This window comes from Herpailurus yagouaroundi, unplaced genomic scaffold (genome assembly GCF_014898765.1).
Source record: "Herpailurus yagouaroundi ecotype Mexico unplaced genomic scaffold, PumYag 181, whole genome shotgun sequence".
Lineage (NCBI taxonomy): Eukaryota > Metazoa > Chordata > Mammalia > Carnivora > Felidae > Herpailurus > Herpailurus yagouaroundi.
Window position 1 is genome coordinate 16,051,648 of NW_024412412.1, and position 21,165 is coordinate 16,072,812.

Below are 21,165 nucleotides of genomic sequence, written 5' to 3' on the forward strand. Positions count from 1 at the left end.
TTTTTTGATAGAGCTAAAGCGTGAGTGGGGGAGGGGCAGAGAAAGAGGGAGACACAGATCTGAAGCAGGCTCCAGGCTCCGAGCTGTCAGCACAGAGCCAGCCCAACACAGGGCTCGAACTCATGGACCGTGAGATCATGACCTGAGCTGAAGTCGGACGCTTAACCGACTGAGCCACCCAGGCGCCCCGAATATACATTACTTTTAAAATGAAAAGTAGTTTATTCTAATAGCCAAGGTCACAGAATTTACAGTGAAAGTTTCACTTGGCTTGAGAAATAAGAACTCAAATACTGTTTTGCTCGATGGCATTTTCTACTCATCTACAGCGGCGTCTTGAAGCATGATACATCAACAGCATTTATTTCTCAGACAGACACATCTTTGTTGTCCATAAAGTTGCCTTAGTTGCAGCGTTCCTATTTTGGGTGTGTGCGTGGGGGGAAGACCTCTCTTTGCAAGACATCATTTTGCATGGCGTCGTGTTAATTAAAAAAATAAGAAGACAAACATAACCTCCGTTTAGCTTTCCTCCACACTCATGCTCCAAGTTAAACTCATTTGGCGTTTCAGATCGCAGGGGTTGTGCTAAAGCTGAGCTATGTTTGTAGGGAATGTCCGTCCTGAAGTGCCAAGTTACGGGAACCGATCATGCAGAAATCTGGCCTGAGGATCATCAGGGTAGGAGGCCTCTGGCCCATTAAGGGAAGAACTGAAATGGTTCTTATCTCTGAGACCTTCGAACACCGAACACCGGCCTCCCTGAGAGGGTGCCAGTAAGAATGAGCCATGACTCAAAGTAAAGGAATGTTCAGAGGCTCCATCTGACTGGCTTCTGGAGCCTTTAACCCAAGCTTCACCTTTCGTTCTTTTTTTTTTAAACCTATCTCATTCTCTATGTTTCCCCCATTTGTGCTGTCCTAAATATCCATATTGCTTAACCCCAAGATGTAGGACACATGCACTAATATATGATTGAGGAGAGGCCAGAGTATTTAAAATTAGGGTTATTTTAAAAAGTCCAGTTTTTGTAATAATTATGGTCATAAATTCAAACTTGTAGATTTATAAAAGGGGCTTCTTCTAGAACGAAAACTCAGACAACTTCCCTTAAACTCCACTTCTGGACAGATGTTAGCAAAACACAGCCTCCCATTTTGGTCTGAGCTCAGCCTGTGCTTACTAAATACTTGCTGAGGCACCCGCATGCCAGAGCAGGTACTGCGACATGGTGAGGGATCACTGGGGATTTGGTACTTTGGTCGTATCTATTTTTTTTATTAATTTTTAAAAATATTTATGTATTTTTGAAAGAGAGGTTACAAGTGGAAAAGGGGCACAGAGAGAGAGAGAGAGGATCTGAAGCAGGCTCTGCCCTGAAAGCAGAGAGCCCGACGTAGGGCTCCAACTCACAAACCGTGAGATTATGACCTGAGCTGAAGTCGGATGCTCCACCGAGGGAGTCAACAGGTGCCCCTGACCCCATATCTTAGCAGCTCGTATTGGTGAGATCAGATTTTAAACATTAGGAGAAGTCTGGAATGGAAAATTAATTTGCGGAAGGGTGCAGTACAATTTTGGATGTGTACTATATACGGAAAAGGAAATTCAGAATTTTATCCATTTCGTCCTGGTGACAATAAGAGATTGGGTGGTCAATAAATGCATATGTGTGAGCCTTAAACTTTCCTTTCTTTCTGTTGCTTTTTAAAGTACCACGTGATCTCTTTTTCTCATGTGTTGCCTCTAAGGGATGAACTGGAGGTGGGACAACGCTCAGGCATTCCTGCAAAGGACTATCTACAAGTGACGGCTCCCCCTGGGAACCTTGTTTTTTCCTCCTGCAGTCTTGTCTTCTATCTAAGGTAATGTTGATGACAGGTATTATTCTTCACCAATCCACCTCGGAGGCCAGGGGCTAAGCCACCACCAGCATTCAGATCCCTTCTCTGAAGAGCTGAGCTCTCGCCTGACCTAAATCGCATTCATCTTGCATGACCACTTTTACCCTGCAGCAGCCGGGGCGGGGGGCAGCCAAGCACCATTCTGAGAACTGGTTCCCAGGTTTGGTCCTGGGCGGTGGTAGAGGAGGCAGTTTATCCATTTCCTTTCATTCATTTGTCAGGTATTTATTGAGCGCTTGCTGTGTGCTCTGCCCGGGAGGCTCAGAGTAAAGAGAACAGACACAGCAGTCCTCACCTTCATGGATAGCCCAGATCACGCTCCCTGCCTTTGGGGCCTGTTTTCTCCTCCTTTGCTCTTAATGATTTTTAGGCTCAGGCTCTTCCTTTCTTCCAGTCAAAGGTCTAGGGCAAGGATCTAATAAACTCATGCTCTCTAAAGGTTAAACTACTCAGGATGTTTCTTCTCCTGGGGGGATTGTATTTGAACTGAAAGCAAAGTTTTAATCCAAAGCAGTTTCTAATGACCCTTGTAATGGTGATGTGGAAGGCAGTCCTGGTGTCTAGGAGGTCCTATCGCGTGGGCAGCTCCCACCTCACTGTCAGGAGAGGCCAGAGGCCTTCTGATCAGAGCCTGGTGGGAGGCGGGTACCATACCAGCCCCACCAAGAGCTCCCACTAAATTGAAATCTCTATAAACAATTCGATGTGCCAAGTTCTTTTTCTATAGTGTTTTATTTAGGTCTTTGAGGAGCCCTATGAGACACAGGTACACGTTACTCTGAATGTGTTTTTACCGAGGAGAAAATGGAGGCTTATGAAGAAAGTGGAAAACTGGAAGGGACAAATGCAGGAGTTGATCCTGAAAAGGCAGATGTTGCTAAAGCATAAATTACAAATATGTTTTCAATGCATTTGCAGCAGTTATATAGGAAAACTACAGTTTGGGAATATTTAATCAGTTTAGTAGGAATACTTGTTTAAAAAGGGATACCCAGGGGTGCCCAGATGGCTCAGTCGGTTGGGCGTCCGACTTCGCTCAGGTCATGATCTCACGATCCGTGGGTTTGAGCCCAGCATCGGGCTCTGTGCGGATAGCTCGGATCCTGGAGCCTGCTTCGGATTCTGTGTCTGTCTCCCTCTCTCTCTGCCCCTCCCCTGCTCACGCTCTGTCTCTCTCTGTCTCTCAAAAATGAATAAACATTAAAAAAAATTTTTAAAAAGGGATACCCAGTTTATGTAGCTGTCTCTCTACACTTGGGAAACCTCTGGCTAAGGAGAGGTTCTAAAATCCTTTCCTTAATTACATTTTGCATACAGCACGATTGAGGGTCAGTTTAATTTCAGTGTTTTTGGAGCTTTTGAAAATAGACATGGTCAGATAGGCATCAGATTATTAGATTAATTTAGCTCATTAGAATTGCCTCAAGGAAAAATCCTCTGTCTTTTGTAATTCTCCTGCATGGGCAGAATATCACCATGATTACATAATGCAAACCCTTTTTTGTCGAGTAAACTTAATTATAGAACTCCAGAACTGAGAATTAAAGAAGAATGTAAAATAAAATCTGGGTGAAGACCTGGAAGAATTGAAGTTCACAATAATTATTAAATTAGAGACACCTGTTTCAAATGCTAGACCCTAATTTTGTTTAGCTTTGTTTTAACATTTTAAACTTCTTGGATTATGTCATGGTCATATGGCAGAAGTCCATCAAAAAGAATGAAAAAATAAGTGGACTGTACATAGATACAGCCAAATTTTTCCAGAGAACATATATGTCTTTTAACAAGGTGCTTGTCTGGGCATACTTCTTTTTTTTCCTGATGGAAAAAGCACATGGGTAATATAAATTAATCTCACAGAGTAAAGACAGACAATGGCTCCATCAGGTGGCTCATTCTAAGTTTTTTGTATTTGCCACTTCTTCCTCTTGGAAGGTGTCCACATCATTTAAAAGGAAATAGAATGTGAATATCATTTACTCTAAAATTCATACCTGTGGTTCTGATTCCAAGTTGATTTTGAAAGGATGAGCCTTCCCATCTTCAGATACCTGTGGAGACCATAAGCGAGTTTCTGCCCTGTAAATAAAAGAAATTTCGTAAGCTCCAAATTCTAATGGTACTTTCAGTATAGTATACTTTAATCTCCCATAATATTTATCGAGATACTATCAAACCTTGATAGTTTAAGCAAAAGCAATGTTCCCTGGTCATTATTCTGCACTCTCCCATCTAATTAGCTTTTTGCATACTTTTGGGGAAACTTGAGTGGATAAAAATTGCATGGAGGACTACTATAGACTGAAGTTTGGGTCCCCCCCCCCCCCCCGGCCCCCGGGGGGAGCCCCCGGCCCCGGGGGGGGGGGATTTGTCGGTGAGGTCTCTGGGAGGTAATTAGGATTAGAGTAGGTCATGAGGGTAGAGCTGTCATGATAGGATCAATGTCCTTACATAAAGGGGAAGAGATCTGAGGTCTCTCGTCTCTGTGTGCATGCACCAAGAAAGGCCATGTGAGGATACAATCAGGAACCTGACTGTGCTGGCACCCTGGTCTCAGACTTCCAGCCTCTAGAACTGTGAGAAATACATTTTTGTTGTTTAAGCCACCCAGTCTATGGTATTTTTGTTACAAGAGCCTGAACGAAGGAAAAGACATTGTACGGTTTCTGGAGAAAGTAGGTTGGCAGTGCCTGCAGGCAACAGTACAGGAGAGGAAGACCCTGGAGGCAGAGGACCACAGGGCAAATGCTCTAGGCTTCCCTCCTTCCCTCCTTCCTACCCAGGCCACTGCAGGAGACACACTGAGTGGTCGGCCAGGGGGATTTACCATTGGCATCAAGGAAATGAGCTTTGTCCAATCTCATGTCCTTCTCATGTATCTGTTTGGGACCATGTGCTCCTAAGGGACTGTGTGCTTGGCAGGAACACAGGTCGTGGGTAAATAGGAAAAGAGTCAATCTCACCCCTGAGATGGCAATTGGCTGATTGATTGTGCCTTCTGAACCGCAGCAGGGAAAGTTGGGAATACAATAACAGCAGGATAAACACACACTAACAACCACTATGTAATGTGAAAACATTATTTTCACAATGGGCTATGGCAAGAGATCAGGTTCAATTTCCAATTTTTTTTTTTTTGTTTTTTTTTTTTTGTTGTTGTTAGAAATGTCTCATTCTCTAACGCTCTCACTCCACAGGCACTCTTATACCTGGTCAGATTCTTCTGGGCTGAATTCTGTACAAAACAGCCAATGGCATACAGGGTATTAGCAACTGGTTTTCAACATGATCCCATTTTGGTAAGTCAAGAGATTCTTCTGGAGAATCTTTAAATTCCATCCCATTCTCTACTGCATTTAGAACAACAGTACAAGTAGCTGTCCCGTACATTGTTTCTGTGGCCAGTACCTTTAATGGTGCTATTAACAGGAAAAAGAATTCTTTTAGCCTCTTTCGTTATTGTGACATTCCAAAGAATTCTTTTCAGAAGTAGTTTGTTAGCAACTACTAGGCTGACTGACATCAGTGAAGAACAGACCAAAGTGGCTGATATGTTTAAAAAAAGCCAGTCAAAATTCTAGGCCCTGGGACACTCCTTTGCACTGGGAGGATGAAATCATTTCTAGTTCTAGTTCAGGTTCTCCTGCAAAACAGATCACATTTTAACACCATTAATTAAAGAGCACCTGTCAATTTTGAGGCACAGCTGGTGGCCTGCTGCTTTAATCCTGTCCTGTGCATCCGCGTGAGTCATGGACTCTGTACCAAAGCCATCAATAGCCAGGATGACATCTCCCGGACACAGGTGGGCAGCTGCCGCCTTGCTTCCTGGAGTAATCTGGAAGAAATCATGGCATCATTTAAAAACCAACATTCCGCACTATCTTGAGTTTTGTGACTGACATTTATATTTTCAGCTTGGTAACATTTTAAATGTTTCACTGGGCAGGGACTTTTATTTTTTTTATTTTTTAATATATGAAATTTATTGTCAAATTGGTTTCCATACAACACCCAGTGCTCATCCCAAAAGGTGCCCTCCTCAATACCCATCACTCACCCTCCCCTCCCTCCCACCCCCCCTCAACCCTCAGTTTTTTCTCAGTTTTTAAGAGTCTCTTATGGTTTGGCTCTCTTCCACTCTAACCTCTTTTTTTTTTTTTTTCCTCCCCCTCCTGCATGGGTTTCTGTTAAGTTTCTCAGGATCCGCATAAGAGTGAAAACATATGGTATCTGTCTTTCTCTGTATGACTTATTTCACTTAGCATCACACTCTCCAGTTCCATCCACGTTGCTACCAAGGGCCATATTTCATTCTTTCTCATTGCCACGTAGTACTTCGTTGTGTATATAAACCACAATTTCTTTATCCATTCATCAGTTGATGGACATTTAGTCTCTTTCCACAATTTGGCTATTGTTGAGAGTGCTGCTATAAACATTGGGGTACAAGCTGGGCAGGGAATTTTAAATCTAACTTAAAATAACTCTTAATTGGTCAATTGTGTTAGCTCTATTTTTCCACCATGCTAAATATTTTTGTTTTTTACTAATGACATGTCATCTATAATGACCTCTCTTATTCTCTTTTAAAACATCTTCCTTAAATCCCTGCTTGAATCATATTTTCTTTGCTTTAAACCAAACAGTTCATTCTTTAGGTATTATTTCACCCATAACTCTCTATTTGGGAACACAACTCCCCCAAATTAGGGAGCTTTTATATTTGAATTAAAACTACTCTAGCATCCCTGTAAGTAGTGATCTTTGAAATTCACATGAAGGGGGATCTAGGCTATAGAAAGCTAGAAAGAGAATGACTCCTGCATTAATAAGAAGAAGCCATATAATATACAAAATTATAACCTTTAATGAACTATTCAGAGAGCTAAAGCTGCAGGGCAACCAACTGGCCTGGGATCCAAGGAAAGACAGGTGCCTCCATGGAAAGTAAGCAACTCATATCACTGTTTCAGAGCATAGAGGAACATGGGACCACCATTTTAGCCATAAAGAAGAATTCAGCCAAAATTATGAACAAATTACTAAAGTTAGCATTGAGATTCGAGAACCCTTGGGGATGGCAGACACAGGGAAGTTTGCATCCATAAACAATCTCTTCTCCATGAATGAAAAACAGATTGAACAAATAAAAACAACTAACAAGATGCTAAATTTTAATTGAACCTTATCAGTAATTACATTAAATGTAAATGGTCTAACCATATTCTGATATTTTAACAGCGATTGTCAAACTAGGTAAAAAAAAATATCCAGTATTATGCTGTCTACAAGAAACCCACATGGATTTCTCTTTTGGAAGGGTGGGCTGGGGGGGGGGGGATGAAAGGAATACTTAATGGGAAACATATGGTTATTAAATTTTTAAAAGATAGCAAATTTGAAATTATTACCATGTTGAGTATTCAGTGTTTGATTGCTATACCTACTCCTAATCTTTCTGGGTAAATCCCAATTATTTACAACCACCTAATAGTCCTTACCTGGTCTTATCCTACCTACTTCTTTCTCTAACATCATCTTATACCATTCCTGCTCCCATCACCCACTGTGCTGTAGCTATTGCAGTTTCCTTTTAGTTCCTCAAATAGGGCAAGTGTGTACCCTCTTCAGGGCTTCACATGCACTGTTCTTTTTGCCCAAAGTGTTTCCCCCACTCTTCACCCAGTTGCTTCTCCTCATCCTTTAGGTCTAGACTTAAATATCACATTCTCAAAGAGACTTCCCCAAACATCTGAAGTAGCTTCTCCAGACCCTCCCCCATCATTCTCCACCATTACATTTTATTCACTTCCTTCCTGAAGACAATTTGTTTTTTAATGTTTGTTTATTTACTTGTGTATTGTCTTGGCAACCAGACTGGAAGTTCTTGAGAATATCTATAGTAGCATGTATATTTCTAATACATTGCAGTGTATATTCCAGTGTTTAGAATTAATGGATAATTAAAAATGAAGAAGTGGATATTTAAATAAGCTCATGGAACAAAAAGACCTACTCTCTACAGAACCAAAGATTATAGCTATTAATGTCAACCCATCATTGTTACATCTGCAAATTTCCACTGTTTAGAGCAGAAGAATGCATAGGATTTGACTTAAACCTCTAGCTGCTCCAGGAATAAACTAGGTTGTTCTTAATATTTTACTTGAGGATAGTCATTCATTCATTTTTTTTCTCTATTTACTTAATCTAGCTATCAATTCTGTTTAACATTGTTGCTCTAAGGGATATCCAAGTTTCATCTAAATGAATAAAATTGCTGAGGTAATAAATTCTCATACTTTGAGATCTTCAGTCTCATCACTAAAATATTTGTTGTACTCACTTCAGTTCTGTGATCATGTCACTATAGTGATTGTCATCATTTTCTGATAGGAACAGTTAATAGAAGCTTGGTGAAGACAATGGGGATTATTAGATCTCAGCCTTTGGGAGACATTTCATAGCTGTTTTCCACTTGGAAATTCTCCCAGACCCAGAACTGTTAGAAGAATAAAAGTTTCCATCCCTAGTGTGACTTGCAGGGATGAAAATAATATTAAACTTTTAATTTTCTCTAGCTATAGTTTGTCAAAATCAGTACTATCTATTTTTAAACTCCTAAGACCAGAAGTCTTTTCTTTGAGTTAAAACATGTTAGAACCTGGGGTTCTTGCTTGTCATAAAGACTCCTATCATACCCTAAATGCCTGGAATCACAAATCATACACTCTAGGAGAGGAACGAGGGAATTTTTGTTTCAACAAATGCCTCGGGTGATTTCCATTATTCATATCAATGTATTGTTTGGGTCCATTTGGAAAAAAACGAATTTAAATCACAGGTAAAGCATCTATAATATTCTACTTACTGCAGGAGACAGGAGGGAAGCACAAGATATGGCCGTGGTGACACGTTTATGTTAAGAATAAAAATGATTAAAATAGTTATGAACAAGGCAAGTATATACTAAAGGGCTGTGCTGTGGGGTATGAGTTAAAATAGTGAGAGAGCCCATTGTTCAGTTGTTCTCTGTTGCCTACAAATAAACTCCAGTGCCCTACCTGGCATCTAAAGCCCTCTGGTGCCTGGCTGTAATCTACATTTCTAGGGCCATACCTCAGACCAATCACATCAGAACCTCTATACATAGCGCCTGGGCATGAGTATTTTCACAAGTTATCTGGGTAAATCTACTGTGCAGCTGGGGTTGAGAACTATTATTGGTATCGTATTACTGAGAACTATTATCTCACTGAATTCTCAAGACACTCTTTTAAGATGAGAAAACTGATGCTCTCAGAGTAGAAGAAGCTTGCTTAGGGTCACACATCCTGTGAAAATCTGTAATTCCTGGTAGGTCTAACTCTGTAGCTCAAGTTCTCTCACCATCCTACAAGGCCCCTCCTGCAGGCAGTCTTTGCCCTGACTCCTCCTACCCTTGGCCATACTTTTCTCATGGAATCCTGGACAGGCTGTGTCATAGAATCCTGGACAGGCTGTGTTATGTATGTATATGTCCCTTCTCCTATTCGAGCGTCTCAGGGGCGTAGAAACCCATTACATTATAACTGTATCCCCCACAGTGCCTTCCACATACAGTACATTCTGCAATTAATAGATATTTGTGGGATATTTGTGCAATTAATAGATATTTGTGCAATTAATAGATATTTCTGCAATTAATAGATAATTAATAATGAATGTTATGAACCAGCACTTCCATGCAGACATGTCTTTGGTAGAATAAAATTCAACAAGTTTTCCCATTGACCTTCCTACTGCACTTGAAATCCTGGTAAAGGATTGCATTCAACTGTAAACATTTCTTTCTAACAACTCAAATTTCAAATATAGTTTATATTGGAGTAACATACTTTTCTATGTTCAAGCCTGCAAAACTTCAGAATATAGTAACATTTTCTATATTGGTACCCAAGTCCATATAGTGTTCTCAGTTAGCCGTGATCTTGGTGGACTGTGCTCTGAATAGGAAGGAGGGAGGAGGAGGGGGAGGGAGAGGCATTGAGTGGGAAAGGACATACCAGCATCAGATGTATACAATAATTTTACATCTCATACACAAAAGAAACTTGTACTTTATTCCAAATTGGACCATTTGTGCAAACAAACCATCTGTAACTTGGCTGTGATAGCAGATCCACCTTCTGGGTGGTCCAAACATTTAAAAAAAGAAAGAGACTCCTTAGAATCTTCTTGCCAGAAAAAGAAAAGCTGCTCACTTAGAGATGTGAGCCTCAGATTTATTCTGTGAAATGCAGAGGCCAGTAATGTATGGTGTTTGCAGTAACAACCCTTCCACATACACAACGGAAATTCATATTGCACCTGGTATAGCACACCTATTGCCTGCAAACTATTTTCCTACAAATTGTGCGTATCACAACCCACTGATAATTTTTTGTCAAGACTGCCTGGAGTTTGGTTTACCTTACTTCTGATGTCTTTTATGATACAAATCAACCTGGCTGATTAATTGGATTGCCAATGATTTCTGGAGTGGGGACCCTTTGCCCTACCTAATTCTGTGGATTGTAGCATCGATTGCTAGAGAGAGTTACATTGGTAACCCCCTGCCCCAACTCTAGTGGAGTAGAGGCCCCCCGTCTAGGGGCATTTGCGTTTGCAGAGTGTGGAGGAAGGAGGGAAGGCCATAGCTTGCTGCAAGACAAAAGCCGATTTGACTTGAGGCACGCGTCTCATTTATAGGAATTTTGGTGGCATTAAGTTTAGGCATTGGTTTCTCAATTCTGTGCATACTCAAGAACTTATCTCACACAGACAGAACAATTAACAATAAAACAATTCTCACTTATCTTTATTGTAGAATATTTTGAGCGTACAATCTGCGCCTATTGTGATAATAATAGTTACATAAAAAGCGAACAATTGAAACAATCATTCATATCATGTCTATATTCCGTGCTCAGCACCGAGTGGCCCCTAAATTTTAGAAGTTCCTGCCTTTGGGGAGCATGCAACTTGTGGGATACAGACGTACTAAAACATCTGCGGCACAAAGCATGATATAAAGGAGAGGTTGTAGGGCAAAAGCTATGGTAATCAAATGGATGAAATGCTTGTTATTACAAGAATACTATGGGAGTGGTATTTGATTGGGTTTCCATAGGCACAGAGGACAGTGGGGTAGAGTGAGGAGGAGAAATCTGGAGAAAAATGATGGGTGTAGATGTGGTAGAGAAATCTAAGTCGTACAGGGCAGTGACACAAATGCCGGTCAACCTATGCAGGGCGAGGAGGAAAGGGAGAGAGAAGGAAGAGAGAGGGAGGAAATGAAGTTGGAAACTTGAGTTGGGAAGAGGGCGGAGGCCGGGAATGTGAGCAAAGACCACACATTTTATTCTCTCTAAACTGGTGTCTCCATTGAAGGATTTTTAAGAAGGGGGAAGAGAGAAGCCCTCCCCAAGGCAGCTGGTAGGAAGATACAGAGTGAGTCTGGGAGGGGAGACAAAGAGCTCGGTGTGAGGTCATGGAAGCTTGAAGAGGGACAGTGGTGGAAAAAAAGGGGCATGGTAGATGTTAAAGATTGGGAACCAGTAGGACCAGGCGATGAAGCGGATGGTGCAAAACACCTGTTGGCAAAGATCTGCACAACAAGCAAGATTCTTCCTAAAAGTGTGGACTTCAGAATACAGGCTTTGGAGGCAAGCAGGGCTAGTGTCAAGTTCCGTCCACTTGTGATCGTCAGCAGGTTAATGAAATTCTTGAAGCTGCATTCTCTCATGTGCAAAAAGGTATCACTACTACTTCTCTTACAGGATTATTAAGAGATTTAAGTGAGTTAGTGCATATAAAGGGCTAAGGAGCATGCCCAGGAAGCAAAGGAGTGCACTAACACACATACAATCATACCAATACCTGTCCGTATAATACAAAAATGATACAAGCAATAGAATTTTACTGTTTTTTTTTTTGAGATCTTTATTTATTTTTGAGGGGGAGGGGAGCAACAGAGAGAGAAGGAGACACAGGATCCAAACCGGGCTCCAGGCTCTGAGCTGTCAGCACAGAGCCTGACGAGGGGATGTGAGTTCATGACTTGAGCCGAAGTCGGATGCTCAACCGACTGAGCCACCCAGGCACCCTGAATTTTACTGTTTAATTACAACACTGATCATTCGTTTTGTGTAATACCTTTTAGTGTTGTTACAAGTGATTTTTACTGTTCTTATAATTTTAATGGAAATATTCCCAGTTAGGTGTTCACGATGGCAAAAAAGTTCAAGTGAATATATTTTCATTTACTCAATGTGAATCTGTCATGTGCATGGTTTGGGGAGCACTTGGAATACAAAATAGCTGAATTTTACCTGCTCTTCTTGAATTAAATTAATTGAAGAGAAAAGGCAGAGTCAAATGAAATAATCATTTATGGTCACGCATTGTTATTGAGCCATGTGAAAATGAGTGATACAAATTAGTAATGAATCAAAAATTCAAGTACGAATTGGCTTCCCAAATAATAATTGTCATGTCAACTACATTTGCCAATAGCTCCTGTAGTCCAGTGGCAAAATATAAGTACTGCTTTAAAATAAACGTTATTTATAATGTCAACAATGCAAAATTTCAAACATAAGATTAATCATATTGATGTGTTACATAGTAATAGCAAGATATTTCTTTTATAAATCACTTAAAAGATTTTGGTGACGAAATTATTTCTTTAGTGTTTACTATGAGTTATCCTTTGTTAAGATTCAAGAGCTTATTTCCTTTCATCTAAACAAATGAAAACTGCTTCAGAAACTTTAAAAATATTTCTTAGTAGAGATAATGGAAACCGTTTTGGTTGGTAAATCCATAAAAGGCATTCATTGCTTGGCCCAGATCACTGAACCATTTTCTGCTTAATTTACTTAGGAACTTTTTTGGAGGTATGTTAAGTTTTCATGTCTCATACAAAAACACATGTCAGATGTGTTTATATGTTTTCAAACAATGTAAAACAAAGCTTGAAATGTTCCATGGTATGCGTATGTATATATGGTACATGTTGTGAGATATTTTAAAAAGACATTGGCTCCCAAAACTCATAGATATATAAGTAAAGCAGAATTTAAAAGGTATTACCTTGTTTAAAACTCTATAGGAGTAAGTCAGATTATAAAGTATACGTTTATAAAATACACTATAAGCAGTAAAGAAGAAAACATAAGTATAATATTCTGAAAGTTTATGCTTTTTGATTATGTTTAATATACCTTATATTGATAATTGAAGTAATAATTTTCTATTAAGACAGACACTTGTGTTAGAAAAAAAATCAACTAGACAAATCACTTATTTACTGACAGGGCAGAAATCCCGAAATTTCCTTTCTCTTTCTTTTCTTTTTTTTTTTTCAAATTAGACAATACTCCAGGGAATATTAAGTAAGGAAAGCTGGACTCTGATAATAAAGTATTATTTTCAGAGTTACTAGGCTGAATGTGACTTTCCATCAGGTAAACTAAACTATCTGACGGGTTTTCTTTGTAGTTTGAGTTATAAGGTGATGATTCCTAAGCCAAATTCCCAGCTTTGGAAAATATTTATTCAAAATGCCTGGAAACCTAGGAAAACACATTCATAATATTTTCCCCGTCTGGGCTGATATGAGCGGTTCCAACTTGGCCGACCCAGGTTGTGCCCTGCGATCAGCGCTGTGCCGAAGTTTTCATCCGTAGGAGAAAAGCGCTCAGGTGCGCGTTTGGCTCTGAGGAACCACCGCCAATGTCAGTCATCCCTCCCTCCTTCCTGGGACCTCATTTCTTTTGTTGCTGAAAGGAAACGGGGGTTCGAGAGCAGAAGCCCCCACGCCCCCACCCCTCGCAGCCTAGCCTTCTCCGAGCCCAGGGGAATCACGCTGTCAGTTCACCTCTCCTGGAAAGTTGCTGGGGACCGAGAGGATGCAGAGACCATAGGAGCGGACTTTGTAAATTCTCCTGAGTTGCCCTGCATCCTCCCACCTGCTTTGCCAAGTTGCTGCCGCCCCTCGAACTGTGAGCCCGAAGCGGAGGACCCACACCCAGCGCACCCGGGGCTTGCTGGCCACTCTCCGCTCCTGGGCAACCCGCCGCACGCCAGCCCCCCGACTCGCAGCGAAAGAACCGAAAACACCTACCCTGGTGATGACCAAAGGCTGGTTGAAGTCTATGCCCCCCGAGAGTCTGAAGCCCCAGGGCGCGGGGCCCGGAAGAACCACGTTCTGGGGCATGGTGCTCTTGGCGTGGTGGCCTTGGCTCCCAGGGACCAGGGCGCAGCGAGGGGTGGCCCTGCCCGCGGCAAGTGTCCCCGAGCAGGACAGCCACTCCGCTCCCCAGAAAGTGCCCTCGCCCCGATTGCGGCCGGGGAGCTTTATCCCCGCTCCCGAGTGACGTCACTGGCCTACCCGCGTCCCCACCCCCTCCCACCAAGGAGAGCTCCAACTTTGGAAGAAAGAGACGCGCCAGACCCGCGGGAGTTTACAGACGCGCACCGGCTGGGTGCAGCCTCCCAGACCACTCTGGCCAGCGCTGGAGGAGGCTTCGGGTTACAACCTCCAGTGGTCTCTTAAAGTAACACCTGTCCTGTTTATCTTCGACGCGGAGCTCAATAGTGCGCTTCATTCGGAGTTAAACGCACTTAAAGCACAGCTTCTATGCTTCCAGTGAAAATGAAACAAAAGCTTCATAAATGCAGTTAGTTGTTTAGCAATTTTGAGTGCGCTAATATTTACTTATTAGCTGTGTGACCTTGGTTAAGTTACCTAACGTCCTTAAGTCTCAGTTTCTTCATCTGTAAAATAGGAGTCATAATTGTACTTCTCTCAGAAGGTTATCTTGAGAATTAAATAAGCTACTTCTGCCTAATGCCTGGCACAGCATCAATAATTTATTAAGCATTTCTGCAATTAAGTACACATAGTCACATTTATTGATGGGTATATATGATATACATTAACATATATACACATATATTCAAAGCCTATTTTTTAAAACAAAGAAATATACAAGTGAAAATGTCACGCAAACATACTCAGTCCAGTGAGCACTTAAAAGTACACGTGAGAGGGTATAAAAGTATACGTGAGCACCTGGGTGGCTCAGTCGGTTAAGCCCCCCTACCTCGGCTCAAGTCATGATTTCATGGTTCATGGGATCGATCCCTCTGTAGGGCTCTGTGCTCACAGTGCAGACTGCCCTTTCCCCAGTCGCTCTCGCAAATAAATATTTAAGAGTATACACGAGAAGATGATTCATCACTATACTGAAAATATAGTTTAATTTTGACTGGAGCAGTTGTCAACTCCCTCAAATGAAGTCTCTACACTTATTTTTTGACACACGTAGGAGGTGAGTATAATAGAAACCTGGGAATTGAGACTGTCCTGTGTGGGCTTTGCAGCCAGAGTGAGGGTGCTGAGTGGAGTGCCGTGGATCAAGAGGATCCCCAAGCCAGATGAAACTGCATGGAGGAAAAGCGGGGACAAACCTTCATGGAATATCACCAGGGTTCAGGTGCTGTAGTGATTGCTGTACTGACGTGCCCTTACTTCGTCCTCAGGCCGAATCCATTAGAAGGTTCTTATAATTCCTTTTCTTTTTTTTAGGTAAGAACATGTCTTAGAAGTTGAGTAACTTGTGTAAGATCACAAACCCAGGTCCGCCTGCCACCGTTGTCTGCCTGGTGTAGATGTCAAGGCCAGGAGAGTCTGGGGAGGGTCCAGGCATAGGTTCCTTCCTCAGCGTGGAATCGAGTGTTTCTGGCGTTAGAACCCAGGATGTTCCCATTCAAAAGGCAGGCGAGAGGGAGGAGGGCAGACCAGTATGAAATGCTTTAAAAACGTGAGAATGAGGATCCGGGACTTCACGCCCAATACGATAGGGCCATAATCAGTCCTGGAGACCAGAGCAGTACCTTACCTTTAATAGAGTAGTTTCTTTGGAAGTGGTTTGAAGACTGACTGTTAACGAAGAGATTCAGGAAGCTGTAAGCCAAGTATAGCAGCCTGGGGATAGTGTCAACCACAAAACCAGCATTGGCACTACTCTGCCCACTGTGGTGAATTTATATAAAAGTCCCAGGGGAGGGGCGCCTGGATGGCTCAGTCGGTTAAGCATCAACTTCGGCTCTGGTCATGATCTCACGGTTTTGAGTTCAAGTCCCACTTTGGGCTCTGTGCTGACAGCTCAGAGCCTGGAGCCTGCTCTGGATTCTATGTCTCCTCTCTGTCCCTCCCCCTGCTCGCTCTCTGTCTCTCTCTGTCTCTCTCAAAAATAAACATTAAAAAAAAAAAAAAGTCCCAGGGGATAGGTGTTTTCTGGTCTCAAACATTTTCCAGGGCCCCACCTATATTGGGTTAGACGGGAAGTAAGCATCATATATTCTTGTTGATTTTGCTGGTTCGGGCTGGCTATGTTGTTGCAAATCACATTTCCTCTGTCAGTCACAGATTGTGTCTGCATGGTACGCCCACACAGCCAGCAGTGAATTCAGAAAGAAAAAAATCACACAAGATATTTGGCATAGTGTAATTGTAATAACCAATTATTTATGCCTCACCTGCTGAGTTGGCTTATATATCATCAACTGATTATACGCTTTTTGCTTTCTGCCTTTTTACATGTCATTTTGGCATCATTTAGATATAAGCAACATCTGTACAACATCAATATAATACTTCATTAGTTCTTAAGGCCGATAAAATGGAAAGCAGGGACATGAAATGGGCAGTTTTTCTCTATCCTACTGTTTACTGAGGTCAGTGAGGAAGTGTTCAGAGGTGACTGTCAGGGTAGGGCTGAGAACAGCTGTGAGGGACAATTCTAAGGAAGAAGCAGTGGCCTGACCCTAATCACTCCTAGAGGTTTCTGCTTTTGGTTGGGTCCTATTCTAAGAAAAGTGCTTTCGGGATGACCCTTTCATAATTTTCTTTTTGTATCTCCCTTCTTAAAGGATTATGATAGTAGAGATAAAAACAGAAGGACCAATTGGAAAAAAAAATTATGATAAACTATTTTATGGTTCTGTTAAATATGACTTTTGTGATTATTGTTATAAACCATGTTTAGAGAGTCCTTTAACATTTTCCTTTTAGAAAAGGGTCAGTAAAGGGGCACCTGAGTGGTTCAGTTGGTTAAGCATCCGACTCTTGATTTCGACTCAGGTCTGATCTCACAGTTCATGAGATCGAGCCCCTCATCAGACTCTGTGCTATCAGATTGTCTTTCTTGGGATTCTCTCTCTCCCTCTTTCTCTCTGCCCCTTCCTCACTTGTGCATGTGCTCTCTCTCTCTCTCTCTCTCTCTCAAAATAAATAAACTTAAAAAAAGAGAGAAAGTAGGTAAAATTGTTCATTCTCCTCTTACATAACTGGAAAACTCTTCTGTTGGTAAAAAAAAAAAATCTCTTCTTTTTAAATTCTCAAACCTATAATTTTAACCTAGAACTCTCATCTATTTTCTGATCTTGTTTTTCTAACCACTTAATGGTACATATACAATCCAACCTGTTCAAACCCAAATCCATCATTTTCTTTACTCACCTTAAGCTGGTTTCCTGGTTCCTGTGCCTCCCAATTTCCTCATTTCTGTTCATTTGTCTACTATTGTAAATGGTTTGTAGGATAGATGCTGTAAATTTTGCCTCTTCTTTATTTCCTATATGTCAAATGTCACTGTGTATTGTGGTTCTATTCAGTCACTCATTTGTTCATTCAACAAGCATTCACTGGGCATCTATGACATGCCAGGCACTGGGAATACAATGATAAACAAGGTCCACTTTCTGTCCTCTAGGAGCCACTAATAAACAAGGGAGATGGAGATGTGAAATGTGATCGCGTTGTGATGAGTGCCGAGTCAGCATTCTATACACTGATGAAAAATGAGGTAATCAAGTCTTCCTGGGGAAGGTGTCAAGGAGTGTTACCAGAAGAAGGGACATTAGGGCTGGATTTTGAAGGGTAAATAAGAATTTTCTAGGTGACTGGGAATTGAAAGGGGAAAAGGAAGGAGGACATTTAAAGTCGAAAAAAAACGTGTCTAGGATGTGCAGTGGCAGGGAGGCAAGAAACAGATGGGCAAGTAATTTGGTGTGGATAGATATTAGCACACTGGGTAGGAACAGGAGACAAGGGACATAGTAGTCAGGGACTGTATCAAGGGACGTTGTCTGTTACACGAACATTTTGATTTTATCTTATCGGCAACCTTTGAAGAGTTTTAAGCAACATGTATAATAATCATATTTGCATTTTACAAACATTATTTTGGGCGTTGGGAGGATGAATCACAGTTGTAAGGGATAGGAAACAGGGAGTCAGTTTAAAACTTACAGAAGAAGATGTTGATTTGGGCAGTGGGGGGTGGAGACGAATGGGGGAGTTAGGGGAATCATTTAGAAGGATAATTGACACAATCTGAGGACAGATCTCACATGGGGAATCAGTGAGGTTAGGAGATTGGATAGTTCCAAGACTTCTTCATTTGGGTATTATGTGAATGTTGAAATTATTAACAAGGAGGAAATATATAGGAAGTACAGTAAGATATTTTTGTTTTAATGAGGTTGTGGCAGATTAAAGCGCAGTTTTGGTAATGCCGAATTTGAAATACCTATAGAATATCTGCTGTATAGTGTACTGGGTGTAAAACTAAAATTTGGAGCCAGACTGCCTGAATTATATCCTTGCTGCATGATCTTAGGCAGATTATTTAACATCTTTATTAAAATGATGACAATCATAGTACTTGGCTCCTAGAGTTATTGTAAGGTTTATATGAGTTAACAAGTATAAAATGCTTACAGGTGTTCCTGTCACATGTTAAATGCATATCATCATTTGCTATTATTAGGTTTTTACAAGGTTATGTATTGATTGGTTGATGAAAATGTTGTGACCAGAAGCTCATAGGAACCTAACCTTGTATTTCCCCTAGGAACAATGGTTCAGTATTTGCTGCCAGTATTTGGTGTTTGTGGCAGCTTTATAGAACATAACTAATGGGAATAATGAGAACTGACTACATATAATATAGAAATATGGTGTGTATCATGTCGCAGAGGTAGTCATGTGCAGTAAGCACATCTCTGATGATAAATAATTAAGGACATTCCACAGTATCCCCTGCTCACCTAAATTCCCAACTTCAGCCTTTGGAACCCAGGGTGAAGAGATTAATGCATTTAACCTTTTATCTCTTTAATTTGTATTTTTGTCCTGATTGCTGGGAAGTTTAGGCACATGTCGGGTCTCTAACACTTGTTTCATTTATTTTTTTTTTAAGTTAAAAAAAAAAAAACAAAAACAACCCAAAGCTATTTCATCTGTTCTCCCTTACCTCCCCACTCCCCACTCAATCACCAAATTGAGTTGGATTTTCTTTTTTCTTTTCTATTTTCTCTTTTCTTTTTTCTTGTCTTTTTCTTTTTTCTTTCTTTCTTTCTTTCTTTCTTTCTTTCTTTCTTTCTTTCAATTCCACATATAAGAGAGATCATATGGTATTTGTGTTTCTCTGACTTATTTCACTTAGCATAATGCTCTTAAGGTCCATCCATTTTGTCACAAATGGCAAGGTTTCATTATTTTTTATGGATTAATAATATTACACACACACACACACACACACACACACACATCACACATCACAATTTCTTTTATTCATTCATCCATTGATGGACACTTAGATTGTTTCCATCTCATGGCTATGGTAAATGAGGCTGCAGTGAACATGGAGGTACAGATATCTTTTCAAAGTAGCATTTTTGTTTTCTTCAGATAAATAGCCAGACATGGAATTTCTAGATCATAAGGTAGTTCTATTTTCAATTTTTTGAGGAACCTACACACTTAAGAGTTGGACCAATTTACATTCCACCAACAGTGTGCAAAGGTTTCCTTTTCTCCACAATTTCACCAACACTTGTTATTTCTTGTCCTTTTGATGTTACCCATTCTGAATGGTGTGAGGTGATATTTCACTGTGGTTTTGAATTGTAATTCCCAGGTGGTTATTGATGTTTAGCATCTTTTCATAGAACTGTTGACCATCTATCTATATGTCTTCTTTTAAAAAAATGTCCTTTCAGATCTGCCCACTTTTAATTTGATTACTTGTTTGTTTGTTTGTTTGTTTGTTTGTTTTTTACCATTGAGTTGTATGAATTCTTCATATGTTTTGGGTATTAGCTTCTTTTTTATATGTTTATTTATTTGTTTTTAGAGAGAGAGAGAGAGACTGTGTGTGTGTGTGTGTGTGTGTGTGTGTGTGAGGGAGGGACAGAGGGAAAGAATCCCAAGCAGACTCTGTGCTGTCAGCATGAAGCCTCTTGTGGGGCTCAATCCCAGGAACTGTAAGATCATGACCTGAGCTGAAATCAAGAGTTGGATGCTTAATTGACTGAGCCACCCAGGTGCTCCTGGATATTAGCTTCTTATCAGATATATAATTTGCAGTTATTTTCTCCCATTCAGTAGCCTGCCTTTTCATTTTGCTAATAGTTTCCTTTGCTGTGTAGAAGTTTTTTGGTTTGATGTAGTCCCACTTGTTTATTTTTGCTTTTGTTGCTTTACCTTTGGTTAAAGCATTATTGCCAAGATCCATGTCAAGGAGCTTACTGCCTATATTTTCTTCCAGGAGTTTTATGGTTTCAGGTCTTGTGTTCAAGCATTTAATCCACTTGGAGTTAATTTTTGTATATGGTGTAAGGTAGTGGTCCAGTTTTTTTCTCTTACATGTCACTGTCTGGGTTTCTCAGCACTGTTTATTGAAGAAAGTGTCCTTTCCTCATTGTATATTCTTGGCTCCTATGTTGTACGCCAATTGGCCATACACATATGGGTTTATCTCTGGACTGTATTGTGTTCCAATGATCTATGTGCTTGTTTCTTTTGCCAACACCATAGTGTTTTTTAATTTTTTTTAATGTTTTTATTTATTTTTGAGACAGAGACAGAGCTTGAGCAGGGAAGGGGCAAAGAGAGGGGGAGACACAGAATTGGAAGCAGGCTCCAGGCTCTGAGCTGTCAGCACAGAGCCCGAAGCAGGGCTAGAACTCACGGACTGTGAGATCATGACCTGAGCTGAAGTCGGATGCCCAACCGACTGAACCACCCAGGCACCTCAACACCATACTGTTTTAATTATGATAGCTTTGTAATACAGTTTGAAATCAAGGAATATGATGCCTCTTACTTTGTTCTCCTTTCTCTCAAGATTGCTTTGGCTATTCAGGGTCTTTTATGGTT

At 40.9% G+C, this 21,165-nt stretch overlaps 1 protein-coding gene and 1 long non-coding RNA gene across 4 annotated transcripts in view; one reads left to right on the forward strand and one right to left on the reverse strand.

The window, feature by feature from the left end:
* The window catches only part of PDLIM3 (PDZ and LIM domain 3), a 30,199-nt gene extending 15,921 nt beyond the window's left edge, over positions 1–14,278 (reverse strand). The window contains exons 1-3 of one of the 3 annotated variants that reach the window (XM_040489937.1): positions 14,059–14,278; positions 5,594–5,745; positions 3,902–3,986 (exon numbers count right to left, since the gene is read on the reverse strand). In XM_040489937.1, coding sequence (XP_040345871.1) covers positions 3,902–3,986; positions 5,594–5,745; positions 14,059–14,151 — 330 coding nt within the window. In that variant the 5' untranslated portion in view covers positions 14,152–14,278. The remainder of the gene's footprint in view (positions 1–3,901; positions 3,987–5,593; positions 5,746–14,058) is intronic. The other 2 variants (XM_040489938.1, XM_040489936.1) reach the window with 2 other exon arrangements.
* LOC121039700 (uncharacterized) overlaps positions 1,721–21,165 on the forward strand; it is a 34,444-nt gene continuing 14,999 nt past the window's right edge. Inside the window, exons 1-3 of the long non-coding RNA XR_005794938.1 lie at positions 1,721–1,865; positions 5,105–5,206; positions 17,714–17,806. This is a non-coding gene — a long non-coding RNA (uncharacterized LOC121039700). The remainder of the gene's footprint in view (positions 1,866–5,104; positions 5,207–17,713; positions 17,807–21,165) is intronic.